Source organism: Sinohyriopsis cumingii, chromosome 12 (genome assembly GCF_028554795.1).
Source record: "Sinohyriopsis cumingii isolate HCF-2022 chromosome 12, ASM2855479v2, whole genome shotgun sequence".
Lineage (NCBI taxonomy): Eukaryota > Metazoa > Mollusca > Bivalvia > Unionida > Unionidae > Sinohyriopsis > Sinohyriopsis cumingii.
This window is the reverse complement of record NC_142972.1, coordinates 13,437,281-13,452,034: the sequence shown is the minus strand read 5'-3', so window position 1 is coordinate 13,452,034 and position 14,754 is coordinate 13,437,281. Positions and strand designations below refer to the sequence as shown.

Genomic DNA, 14,754 nt, shown 5'->3' with positions numbered 1-14,754 from the left:
AGCTAACATGGATGGGTACATGAAAAAGACTGCCAGTAGCTTCTTGTCATCAGTGGTTCTTCCCAGGGTTTTCCAGGGTTCTTCCTCCACCAGTTATACTGGCTGCCATTTATAGCCTATCTTGTGCTGAAAATGGTGTTAAAGCCTACAGCAACAACAACAGCAACAAATTATTAAAGAAAAGGATTATTTCACAATAAGTTTACTTTCAGTTTAACAATATGTATAAAATCTGTTGTTTTTTTATATATAAAAAAGTATATAAAAAAGCAGATAATTGAAGCTTTGGTTGCGTCTAATTACCCTAAGAACTAGGTGACTTTATTGTTTATATATCTTAGTTGTCACTATTCCAGTGATGGTGACTGATGGTGAAGCAGTATAATGGTTCAATTTTTTGTACTAAAGTGTCTCTTTTATATAAATAACTTTCTGTTTATTTTTGCCTTATGTAGTTCAAGCATATTCTGTTCACACCATTTCTTTATTTCTGTTTAACTTTCCATTTGTTACATGTATCTGATTAATAACTCAAACTGTTATCCAGAGGTTTTAATTAAGAGTTAAAAATAACTCTCAGAGTAATTTTTACTTTAAAATACTACAATTTCTACTGGTGGCTTACAAACTAATTCTGTCAAAACAATGCTGGATTGGGTGTGGATGGGTGGATGGAGTTTTAATAGCAGTTTGTAGAAATTGATGGCTATATCATGCCAAGGAAGTGGAAACTAAGTGCCTTTCCTAATAATACTCCGAGTCAGCCAGCCAAGGCTGTGGGTTGGAATGGTATCACACCCACAACCCTAAACTTATGAATCTGACACTCTACCAACTAAGCAACCCTGTCCACCCACACCCGGAAAAAAATGAAAGTGTGGGTTCCATTGTCCTAAATGTGTGGCACATGTCTCCTCTAAATTGAATTTAAATAAAAAGATTATTTTGGGCATTTTTCGTAAGGCCTCTGCTCAGCTGCAAAAATATTTGGCTATGTAAGTTGTCACATGTGACTTGTTTGTATAAATTGTAGTCATAATGCCTTATCTGCTCTATCAATAAGAGGGGATTGTGTTAGCCTGTATGCCTTTCTATACACCATTGTATAGCTCTGGCTATACATGAATGTGGGGTATCATACACATTTCCATCAATCTTTGTCTAAGAGAATCAGTGACAAGAGAGAGATATGAATGACCCTAACTAGAAAAATGTGTGGGTGCAATCCTTTTGGGGCATATCTTTAATACTATGCCAGTGTTGCTGGCACACATGCAGACAGAAATCTTGTCAGTACTGGGCAACATTGTCAACCATAGTTACTGCATTATTTCAGATTAAATCATAAAGTAATAATCTTTTTGCCAGCCTAAAATCTGGTGTAAATTATATTTATCTTTGAGTATGCTGCTTGATCGAAGAAAGAAAACCTAGATGCCCAACAGTTCAATGTAATATCAAAGGTTGTGTGCCCTTGCATGCTGTGTGTTTATAAAGTCTTCTGATGAATAGATTCCCAATTGATGTGAAAGACAAGCATTTTTTTTTTTTTACATTTATCAGATCTGAAAGTTTTTTTATTTATTTGTTTCATCATAGATTGATCATAAAACAATTGGTGTACTTGTATTTAAAGCTTGGTTTTATGTTTGATTTTCAGAGGGAAGGTATTGTTTGACCCTGTAGATTCTTCTTTCTTTTACCTCAATTATTTTTTTCAACTAATATAATTGATATAATTGGTTCTTTTTGCTTCTATACATCATAGCAAGAATACTGTCTTCAGAGTATTTTTGACTCGGATCTTTTTGACGACTTGTGATTGGTTCAGTGTTCTGGAGGCACATATCACATAAAATAAGAATATGATGCCTGTCCACTCATTATCTTCGCAAATGAATATTTCAAAACTAATACCCTCGATCGGTAACAACACCATACAGGTAATATACTCTCTCTCCCCCCCTAATAAAAAACTAAAATAGTTATTAATTGTGTGATCATTGATCAATATAAGGAATAATTTTATCAAATTGGTAATAAAATGAAGCATAATGCAAGCTTTCCCCCACCAATACACAAAACTGATTTGATTACTGATGTTTGGAACATGTGGTTTTGATTCTTAATTATACATTGTAGCAACATACAGAAGGTTTGTGGGGCTTTTGGATGTTTATTTATGGTAAGGAAGTACTTGATTGTTATTCTGTTGCAATCAAGGTAAGATTTCAGTACAATTAATCATTCTTAAACATAAACTTAAGTATAACTGTTTAAACAAAAACGAAAATAGATGTCAGAGGTAATCAATCATATTCAGTATCAATAGATAACATCACTTAGACAATTTTCCAAACAAAAAGACATATTTCAATAGACTGACATTCACTGTTAGATGTATCTCTTTCAGCAGTCAACTTCAATGGGGCATGTTAGTCATATTGTCTATAATCGATGAAAATAGGTTCCACAACAGAAGAGAAAACCAGTGGCTTTTTAATATTCAGTTTTCTTTGTTAAAAGCATCCTGGATAAGAATGAAATATATCTTTTGGGAAGAAAGGGGGACCTAGTTTATCTGTACAAGTTTCACACAAATTAAGGGCCAAAATTGGCTTGTATCAAACCTTGTCCTTTGGAAAGTGCTCAGATATTTCATAAAAACCAGCACAGAATGACACATAATTGGTACAATAATTTGCATAATGTTAAGAAACTAACAAACAAAAACATGCTTATTTTCATAGATGAACTATTTGTAGTGCAGACATATTCAAAACTTGTTGTATGAAGTTCTTTTGTTTACTTTTTCATCGTTTATCATCTGATTTATGTGGAAAATTTTAGTGGTCTATTCAGTTTATTAAAGGATCTGCACCTTGCTAACGATGATGCTGTTAAATGGCTGAGCATGCACTGCACATGATAAATAAATGATCGCAGATAATTTAATTTTTCATGATAACTCTAGCATTTGTTGGAATTCTAAAATGTCTTATTGAACTGGCAAAGTTAAGATTAATTATTAGCTACTGAACTAGCATGTAATATTGACCCATACCCATTCATCAGTATACTAATCTAGCCATAATAGCCTCTATTATTAACAATCAAATAACCTTTAAATGACTTTTTCTCAAAACTGCTTAAAAAAAATAAAATTTGTCAGCAAGTTTAGAAGATTTGCCAAAAAATTATAAAGTAGAGCTCATTGGCATGTAACTGGAGAAATAAATAAAAAAGGACTATATTTTTGTAAGAGCCATTTTCTGCCACTGTTTTTGTGGGGAAAAAGAATTCTTGTAAATATCACAACTCTGTGTCTCATTGTATTATTTGATGTATAAATCTCCCTATTCTGGATTAAATAAGTATATAAATTTCTTTTTAATACCTAAATATGACCTTTGAACATGGGCTGGTATGGGGAAGTTAAGAGAAAATGCTACGTTTGAGTAACTTGAAACTAGAAATAAGATCTACACACAGGCTTGCTCAGACAAGGTGTTTACACTGATTGATTAATTTTTATGAAAATTTTTGGGTTCTCATATTAACTTATGTGAGCACATTTGTGTTAATCACTAAAAACTAAAAAAATTCTTGAATTTTGCTGTCAATGTATCATTGTTGTTATTTTCCTGTTGCGCAGCAGCTGTCTACATATCACTACGCGTGAGCAATTAGACCTGCATTTCTAGAGTGCGCTGTATTATTTCCTTCATTATTATATTTCATTATAATTCTGTGAATAATGACTATTCAGGTATTTTATAAACAATGTTATCCATTTATTTTTCTCTTTCTTCATTCTTTCTAAATTGCCTTGGGAACAGGAATTTTTCAAAGAGGCACTGAAGGGGCATTTGGAACTACATGTAAACAAAGACTACATGGAGTAAACATTAAATGGAATTGTATTTTTACCCTGCCAATTTTTTTGCAAAGCATGCTGTAAATATTAGGATAAGTAAATATGTATTATTTATTTTATACATTAATAACAAGTGGTTTTCTTCATTTCCATCACAATATCGTTTGCTACATTTAATTTACTCACTATTACAGTGTTATTCCATTCATGTAATCTTTAAATGATTCTGTCAATTTCCAGATGGAAATAAGAGTCACAGCCAGCATATTTTTTCATTAAATTTTGTTAACTGGGTCTTTCTTCATAATTCTTTAAAACTAAAGCATTAACCAGGCAAACAACAAAGGATTGTCTGCAGTTATATAAATCAGTTTGCAAGATTTTTGTCATCTGCATGATATACAAATTGAACTATGCACGCTTCAGTAGCTCAAACGGAATAATAGCATTATTGTGCCATAATGGCACACCAAGTGTGAATCCCCGAAGTTCTTTTTTTTTCTTCTTTTTTTCTTCTTTCTTTTTAAAAATTAATATCCATAACATCAACAGCTGTCAATTTACAGGGTTGAAATAAAATTAGTAATAGCTCAGCTTTCAAAACGAAGAAAAAATAATGTGCAATTTGAAAATCATTTTATTTTTATGTTGTGCAAGGTACCAATTTTTTATCAATATTTTAGTCGTCTAAAATGGACTTATATAAGGGTGGCCAATCATGTCTGCATCAGAAAATAATGGTATTGGAACCAGTGTTGTGAAGCAGTTATTTTTTGATAATTAGACAGTATAACTCTCATACAAGTTTATTTATACTCAATATTTTCATACTGAATTTTTATCACATTTTCTGGTGCAATCTTCCACATGAAGACAGACTGGTTTTAGACTGTCATAAAAATTGTAAACTTGCTTACTACATTAATGATGCGTCTAACAATTACTGAAATTAGAAACCATTTCCAAATGGTGGGAACCATGTTCACAGTCATGATGGAAGCCAAGTAACTGAATTGATTATGATTTTTTTAATTGAAAATATTATTTGCATTACTTATATGCTAAAACCCAGCAATTATATGAGCCTCAATCATTTGCAAATCATATTATTTTTATGCTCCTAAAGTGTAATATTTTTATGAGTATGGTATTCATCTAAAAAGAAACTAAAGGAGAATGGCCAAATATCTTTGCATCAGAAAATGATTGTGGTGGAACCAGTGTTGTGAAGCGATTATTAATTCATAGTTATATAGTATAATTTTTTTATACATGTATGTTAGTGCTAAAAATTTTAAGACTTAATGTTTTATCACATTTCCCTAATCACTCCTCCAAATCAAGAAAAACTGGTTTTGGACTAAAATAAATTTTTGCTTGCCAACTAAATCAATCATATTGCAAGCAATTACTAAAATTAGAAACTACACATTTTGTTTCCAAACAGGGCAAACATGTCCCAAGGTCAGGATGGAAGCTAAAGTAACTAAATGGATTTATGGTTTGTTAATTGAAAAGGATAATGGTATTATTCCTACCCCCAACCAGCAAAAATAAAAATAAACAAAACAAGCTTGTTCAGTCTATTTATCTAAATAATGCATAATTATGGCAATGGCGTATTTTCTTTATTTCATTAAATGAAAACCTCAACTTTATACACTTACTGATTATAACAACAGAAAATCTTAAATATAATATTTACAGATGAAAATCTTTTATTCAAAGAACATTCTGCTTGAATATAAGTACCACTACTATGACTTCTAATACTATTAAAATACTATTACTACTACTACTACTACTAATAATAATAATAATACTAATAATAATAACAGCATTAATAATAATACTAAAAGAATGCCCATCTACCTATTTTTTTCCAGTGGAAACAAACATGGTGGGGAGCATACAATATATTCAGACCAAAACAATTCTGAAATAAAATAATTTGGGATGTAACATGGCATAATGGATGACACAAGAATTTATGATATAAAACAAGAATTATGATAATTAATACATAATAAGACAATTTGTTTCATTTTAGATACTGATCATAAAATTAGTTTCTGGCTCCATCCCTACAAGAATTGATTATATGGATTTCGCAGGCTCTGTGTATCATTATAGACTAAATATGACTGCCAAAGTGCCAAAGTTAATACTTGCAAATGTATGAAAAGCACCCAACAAATGAGCTTTTAGGAGACTTTGTCAGATATGACAATTTAGTGAATGGTCTAAAACACTTTAAATGCTGCCATAAAAGGCACACAATCAGTTCAACTTCAAATTTCATCGACATCAAAATCTCACAGACATTGTGTTGAAAAGACCATATGGGCATCAAAATCATCTTGTTAATGTCCCAATATGTGCCATAATCCATTCTTTTTCAGAGTGTAGTATTTTTATAAAGTCAAATAGTAGATGTTGCAAATTCCATTTGGAAATCTCCTACTTCACTAATGAATCCCTTCAATCTATCACTGCAATAAGAGTTTCAAGAACAGATATTAAATCACTTTTACAAAATGTGCATGAGCTAATTGAAACGAAGTCATATCTTAACTAGGATGTTCCTTCTATCTTATCCGATGATAACTATTTCCATCTTTTTTGGTTTGAAAATGAATCAATTCCTGTAACCGAATAAGGTTTAAATCCTGGTTCAAGAGAACAATTTGCTGAATAAGCACAAATTGTGCTTCAAGATGGATGCATCCACTTGGGAACTGAATGAATTCCCCAGGATATCAGTTGATTACCTGCATGACATCACTATGGGCATTTATCAAGTCAAACAGGCTCCAAAGTATACAAATGAACATCTTACAGAGGAGGGGCAATATGGCATGCATGGATTTTCCATGTCTGTTACATGTAAAAATACAGTCTCGCCACTCCAAAAATAAAATCCATTCACTGTGGATCCAATACAAGTTAAATATTCCATTGACTCCATCAAAGGATGGTATTGTACCTACAAAGTTGGTGCTTCGGTTGTGCCCATGTATCTAGTTTCCTATGTTTTCTTGGCTGAAAAAGATGGGTAAATAATGAGTTGACAAAGAAAGCATCACTAACTAGTCATCTTAAGGATGCATCATCTATTCCAGAATGTGAAGGAGTTGTTTTTCCACACTGTGACCACTACTTTCATCAGTAGTCATCTGGCTCCTTTTATGTTTATATGACAAATTATAATTCTGTATAATTTGAATTGTCATCCATATCATGATATTTCCATTATTATGGTATCTTATTTGTGTGATATTAATGAAAAAAGAATGATAATGCATAACAATTGCCAGATTAATGCCTTCCAGGGCCTTCATTGCTGAAAATATTATAGTACCCCACCCCCACTGTTAAATGTGAAATTTAAAAAAAAGCAAATATCAGAAGCTAAAAAAGGCTGCCACCGTTCCAAATCAAAATACTCCTACATCCAGATCAAAATGGTCATATATAATTCATTCAGTTTTATCATTAACAAATAATTATAATTTTTTCTGGTGCCCTAAGCATGTGCTGGGTATGCTTTATGGGTAATCTGACAATGTACATACCATATTCAAATGAATACAGAAAGGTATATTTTGAAGACATACTCATTAATAATGTGACTTTTTATGTCCATGTTGGCCTAAATAGTTTATCTTTAGTGTGTTTTATTCTCTTTGATGACTGTGCAGTCATTGCAAGTTCTGTCGGGTCACCTCCCAGTGAATCCAAGAAAAGTTCTGTCGGGTCACCTCCCAGTGAATCTAAGAGGGGTCCAAGGTTAAATACAAAAAAAAGGGCAATTACAGTAATATTTGCTCATCTCATATGTATTGATGGCAGGAGTGTATCACCCTTGGGTCATATTGGGGATGTTACAATCATATGGATTTGATATTAGTTTTGGTTAACTGCTACCGTTAGGTAATACAGTGTGACCCTGCTAAAACACGGTAGTTAGGAGTCATAGAACCTGACCGCGTTATAGCTCGATCCATGTTATAAGCAACCAGGTCAGTTAGCTGAAGAAAATTATGCATGTATAAAAATAAATGTGGGGAGGGCATGTAGGTAATAAATGCGTTATCTTCACAGTTATCATCATAAATCGATGCATATTAAATGAGAAATACATCTGTAGTGAAAACAGAGAATACATATATAACAGTTTACTTTATTTAGAGAACCATGAATTGGTACATTTACGTGAATATTGTTTATATATACATGTCTAATGTATAACTTGAATAGGATCAACACCATGTACTCACCCGTGAACTTCATCATATAAATTGAATCCACAATACAAGTGATTCCATCAAAAATATGCACACAGACAGCTTTAAAATATTCAGTAATTTTGTAACAGGTCATATTGGTCTGAATTCAGTGGAAAAATGCAGCACAAGCATGTAACGAATGACGAAGCACATTTACTTTTTTAGTACGTCCCAAGTTGGTAAAAGTTGGTTTGCGTTTTAAACTGCTGTTGGTAGCGTTCATAAGCATAAACTTTCTCCCTACAAAAAGAAAACTTTCACGGCACAGGTAACGTGTTCCAGTCACGTTGGAAAATGCAAAAATCCATCAGATTCCATCACCTTCATTTAAGTCTGGTACTGACTTCCTTTGATGAAAAGTTCTTTGATTTATTGAAAGATTGTAGTTGGCTTTCTTTGATGAAGGGTGCTTGCGTTATTGAAGTCACCGCTAAAAGCAGCTTTGGAGAACCAAACAAATGCCCATGTCTTATTGTGGCGGCAACATCAAATAATTGTAAATTGTATAGCATGATGGAGACCGAATTTTTTTCCATTTGCTGAGTACGTTTTCATAACAATCGGTGCTTCAAAGGTAATCTGTTTCCTTTGAAATTTCAGCGAACTATTTTATCTGGGTAAATTTTTAAAAAGGAATTGGCCATCGTTTAGACTATTCTAGTTACTGTCCCTCCATGCCTACTGAAAAAACCAATAAGTAAGCTGTAGTTTTTATTATTTGTATTACTATTTTTTTTACATCTGTAGTAGCAGCATGCATCTGAAAATTAACAAAGGGTCAACATACAATAGAGACGGAGGTGTTCTGATTTGATGGCAGGGATTATTGCAGAAAATGGGGGTGTTCTGATGGATTTAATTCTGAGTGAAAAGAAAAGGAATTTTACTTACCATCCACATACAAATATTTGTCTTTGTAAATATATTAATTACTAGAGAGCGGCCGATAATCCGATGAAAGATAGATTACAAGATAATACTTCATCCGGTTGGTCTCCGTTACCAGAAATGTCCACAACAAAAAAGCGGATATTTCACAACATACAGTACTCATGCTAGATGTCATGATAAGTGGATTATAATATAACAATACACTGTTTAGATGGTTTGTCAATATGGACATAGAATTTGTTTATGTAACAATAGATAAATTTCAGTGCATTTGATATCAAGTTTGCGGCTTCCTTTCATGGAGCCTCTGAATTTCTGCACTTCAAACCAATGGCTGTATATAACAGTTTAAAAAGCCAACAATGTCACCAATAAAAAACATCACCACATGGTATGTATTGCCGTCAGTAAGGATAGTAGTATATAGGGGCACCCTACGGACAATGGGAATTAGCATTAAAAACACCCCTGGGTCACTCTACGGACAATGGAAATTTAACATGGCGAAAAATCGTGGGTCACTCTACGGACAAGGGGAATTTAACATGGGAATAAATCGTGGGTCACTCTACGGACAAGGGGAATTTAACATGGGATTTTTTTTTTAAATTTAAAAAAAAATTTTTTAAAAAAGGGGTAGGCAATGGAAAGGCTATCTCTTTTCGAGAAATATGGCTGGCCCTGAAAAGGGCCTTTGGGTTTTCTTCTTCTTCTAATTTCTTCTTTTCCTCCACCAACTTCTTATTTTATCTCCTACACTCTTCTTCCCTTTCTTTTTTTCTTCTCCTCCTCTTCTTTCTTCCTCTTCTCATTTTCTTCTTCTTTTTCAATTTTTTCGTTCCATTTTGTGACGATCGTGGATAAATACCTATGTATCTATAATCAGCTGAAATTCCTATGAAATCCCACTATCTATTTATAGCTCCAACTTGTGGGTTTTTCCTTTGGAAAATCCCACTATCTTTTTATAGCCTCAGCTTGAGTGACGTTCCTGTTTATGAATTCTAGTATATATGTATAGCTACAAAATGTGGAAATCCCCAAGTCGATATTTATAGTCTCGAAATTTCCAGCGTCAGTGACGTCACTGTACTGAACACTAGGGATAAATATCAACAGTGTTGCAAGTGGCTGACCTGAATACGCGCTACTGTAGGTAGGTAGGTAGAGTGTATCTGATAGGGATAAAGTGAGTTTTATACGGACAAACAGAGACCAATAGACACACACAACGTACGCGCGCAGACACACACACACACACACACACAAACACACACACACAACGTACGCGCGCCGACATACTCACACACACACACACACACACACATACTCACACACACACACACACACACACACACACAGAAACACACAACGTACGCGCGCAGACATACTCACACACACACACATAAACACACACACTATAAAATAGATAAAATTAGTAACTACTTACAATATCAACTTCTGTGACGATCGTGGATAAATGCCTATGTATCTATAATCAGCTGAAATTCCTATGAAATCCCACTATCTATTTATAGCTCCAACTTGTGGGTTTTTCCTTTGGAAAATCCCACTGTCTTTTTATAGCCTCAGCTTGAGTGACGTTCCTGTTTATGAATTCTAGTATATATGTATAGCTACAAAATGTGGAAATCCCCAAGTCGATATTTATAGTCTCGAAATTTCCAGCGTCAGTGACGTCACTGTACTGAACACTAGGGATAAATATCAACAGTGTTGCAAGTGGCTGACCTGAATGCACGCTACTGCAGGTAGGTAGGTAGAGTGTATCTGATAGGGATAAAGTGAGTTTTATACGGACAAACAGAGACCAATACACACACCCACACAACGTACGCGCGCAGACACACACACACACACACACACACACACACACACACGCACACACACACATACACACATACACATACAGAGGGAAAAGGAAAAAACAAACCCCAAATATACTATCAACACAGAAGGGAGATGATACAAACCCCAAATAAACTATCCACACAAACGTACGCGAACGCATACAAACCCCAAATATACTATCAACACAGAAGGGAGATAATACAAACCCCAAATAAACTATCCACACAAACGTACGCGAACGCATACAAACTCCAAATATACTATCAACACAGAGTGAAGAAGTAAAAGTTTTTTGAAAGCACCTAAGCCCTCACCTGCAATGACCAACTCTGCCAAACGCCTACACCCCACTCACCCCCACTCCCAACACTACAAAACCCATTTAACCCGTTATTTTATGGCATCAGTGTGTGATTTAGGAAACATCAAGACACAAAATAATGGAGGAATAGACTGACTATTGTTTACCGACTTGCATGCCTAAAGAGCGTGCGTGAAGGAAAACATCCTTCCATTTCAATTCTAACTAAAACATGATCCAGAGGGATAGAGATAGGTGAAAGGGCACAATTTCATAAAGTGTGAGTAGAAAACAAAACACGCCATCCTTATTATACAATGTCAAGACCAAGAGACACTTACGTGTTCTTTCTGGTCTATTCTCTTTTAGAAGGTAGTATGAAATTTCACATCAGGGCCAACGCATCGGCTCACATTGTCAATTTTTCCATTTCCATGTCTTTACTGGCACAAGTTCTTCATCATCTTCAATTTCTTCTTCTTCTGAATCCCTCTTCTCTGTTTCGTCTTGTTTTTGTTTATTCTCTTTTCTCGTAGGGCACTCTGAATTCCAGTGTCCTTTCTCCTGACAACGATATTAGGTATCTTGACTTTTGTCTCTCTTTCTTAGACGAAGCAGGTATTCTGGAGACAAATACCCATTTACCTTTGCAGATATAGCAAACTTCATTAGCCCTTACACACTTTCGTATGACTCTTATCAAATCAACGACCAAAAGAGTAAGTTTTGTTGCCACTTTCGCATGTGAATTATGTTTTCGTATGACTTTTAGCAAATATTTGACCAGCAGGTCGATCTGTGCTGACTCTTCCATCTTTGATCGTTTGAGAGCGAAATGAATACTCTGACGCTAAGACACTCTCCTTATATACAGAGACCTGCTGCGTATGAAACCTAGTCAAATGTAATTTTGCAATAAGATGAAACGATTTCATTGAGGAAGTAAAAGGCAATGATGTACCGTATCGCCTCACACAAAACCTGAAGTGTTAGTTCAAATCCGTGTCAGCGATTTCGAAGACGACATAACTGGGCTTTAATCAATGCTCTCCATTTCTGCCACAAAACCACGAGTCCTGATTCACGCCAAAAGAAATTTCGTTCGGTCCATAAAAAATAGTATCACATCCGAGAAACGCAAAAACGAACTTCCAGAAAACTGAGAACGACGGCTTACACCTACAACGTGAAATGTATGAGTTCAAGTAGTGCGTAAAACTTAGTCAAATTAAATTTTTATAGTCAAGACGAAACGATCTCTTTTCGAAGAAGAAAGCAGACACCAAGCGACAATGGCGATCCGTGTCACACAACACTTTTCAAAATGTATATGATCAGAGGTTTGTTCTAGCGATCTGCACGGTTAAATTAAATGTTGATGTATTTTGCAATAAGATGGACAATGGTCGCCCATGGAACCATTGTTCGTGCATTAGTTAAAATTTTTAAAATATTTCTTTTATATAAATCGCCTATAGGATAGACCCAGTAAAGCATGGCCATTCTCGTCACTGTGTGAATAGCTGCTCAAGTCAATTCGAAGTGAACGCGGTAAGAAAATAAGTATAGCCAATGAAATGGCTTACAACGGGTGATGCATTGTTTTGTTCTAGGACTGTGTGGCATAATAATCCCTATGTTCTTGCGTTGTTACCATTACAGTGCAGACAGACTGAAATGTGAACTTACAAGCCCTCTTTGTGTGTGTGTGTGTTGTACCATTTCTTCTTACCACATCAAAAGACTGAGCGTCACTGTATTGGTTCGCGTTTTCAAGCTGACCATTTTTTTAAAATCTCACTTAAACATTTTAACATAAACACTCACACTCACATCGGTAGAGTCAGAACAGACGTGTTACAGTACTGAGGGGCATGTTATCTTTTTTTTTCAAACTAATAAATTTGGGGTTTGTATGAAGTAAAGAACCGAAAGTACAGTGAAACTCAAGGATGATGACCCAATCTGTCTGTCTATTGATGCGTGTATTTACTTAAGAAGAAATATGACCTCTAAAACACAAAGAGATACGGCAAGCATGATTAGAATGAACATAACGATGTTTTCCTTCACGTCCGTGTAATTTAGTTTCAATCCTCTTTGAAAACAAACTTGGTCTCCTTTTGTAGGGCTTGAAATAATAAAAAACCTGAAAAAATCTTAAGCACTTTGCTATAGATAATTTCATCAACAGACTAAACAACATAAATGCCGTTACAACACTAGAAAGCCTTAAATCTTCTATCAAAAAGAAATGTATCAAAAAATTAAAGATTAACGATAACTAACCAATGAAACCGAATTTAACAAAGGCAGTGACATGTGAAGAAATGTCTCTCACTTTGGAAAGGTAGGCGAATGTACTCTGTCATGCACCATCAACTTGAAAAAAAATTATAAACAGAGAGAAACCTGAATTCAAAATTCAGTTGTTTTTTTTCTTCAAAATTGTTTCGTTTCTTTTTTCTTTTTTTGGAACAAATCTAAGCACTAATATAGAGTGGAAAAGGGAAAATGCACATACAAGCTTTGATATTTCTGAAAAAATGAGGGGATATTCCTAACGTTCATAACCACCTATGGACTTGGACTTGTCTGTGACTTATCCACAAAACAAGATGTACATATTTCTGGTCAAGCTGCAAGTGTGTGCGTGTTTTTGAAAATGGTAAAAATGGGATATACAATTTTCTCGTGATACTTATAAAGTGAAGAGTCTGTGCAAGTGTCAAAAGCCAAAGTCATATAAGTTTTGTATTTTGTACGGCTTGTAAAGATTTCCACTTTAGAAAATGTGAAGTATCACAAGTTATTATCACAAACAGAAGTGGAACATAGGGGCTTGCAAGAAAGAAAATAACCCAGACAGTTGGTGTCATCAAGAGTGCTAGAGACGGTACCCGAACTTGCTTGCTTGCTTACTTGAATTAAAGTGATTTTCGCCCTAATGGAGCGTATATCACTGGTTTAATAACGCACCGCGTGATTTTTAATTACTCCTAGGGAAGGAAAGAGAGCCTCATCTCCCAGGCTTTTATGTACTCACAGACTACTTTTAAATTTAGCCACTCAGGTGTAGGACTAACTAGTCCTTAACAACCTGACTGAAAGGCTTTAAACATGAGTGGGAATAGTCTCACCACACACTCATATTTCTGTCCGAGCGTGGTAAAGGAGGAAAAAGGTGCTCAAAAAGACAGCCATGGGTGTTAAGTACTCAACAAAACGCTAGCCCGTACTTATTTCAAATCAAGTCGTGTCACCAAAAAAGACGACGTGTACGACATCAAAGGCATTGTCAAACGCAGAAACCGTAAAGTGGGCAAACGACGTGTCAAAGAAGTCAAAGTACGTTGGAAAGGATATCCACCCAGTTTTCATTCTTGCATCGACGCTTCGCACTATAAAAAGAAGTGACCATCATGCCCTTTCACACAGATTCAGCTACTGCGATCACTCCTTCACCCAATTCTTCTCTGCAAGATTTACAAAAACAACCCTTGTGGGTGTGGTATGGAAAACGT

The 14,754-nt window shown here is 34.8% G+C and overlaps 1 protein-coding gene across 1 annotated transcript in view; it reads left to right on the top strand.

Annotated features, from left to right (window-relative positions):
- LOC149786021 (E3 ubiquitin-protein ligase rnf213-alpha-like) overlaps window positions 1-14,754 on the top strand; it is a 559,813-nt gene that overhangs the window by 307,688 nt on the left and 237,371 nt on the right. Inside the window, exon 39 of the mRNA XM_089978097.1 lies at window positions 8,818-8,826. Coding sequence (XP_089834223.1) covers window positions 8,818-8,826 — 9 coding nt within the window. The remainder of the gene's footprint in view (window positions 1-8,817; window positions 8,827-14,754) is intronic.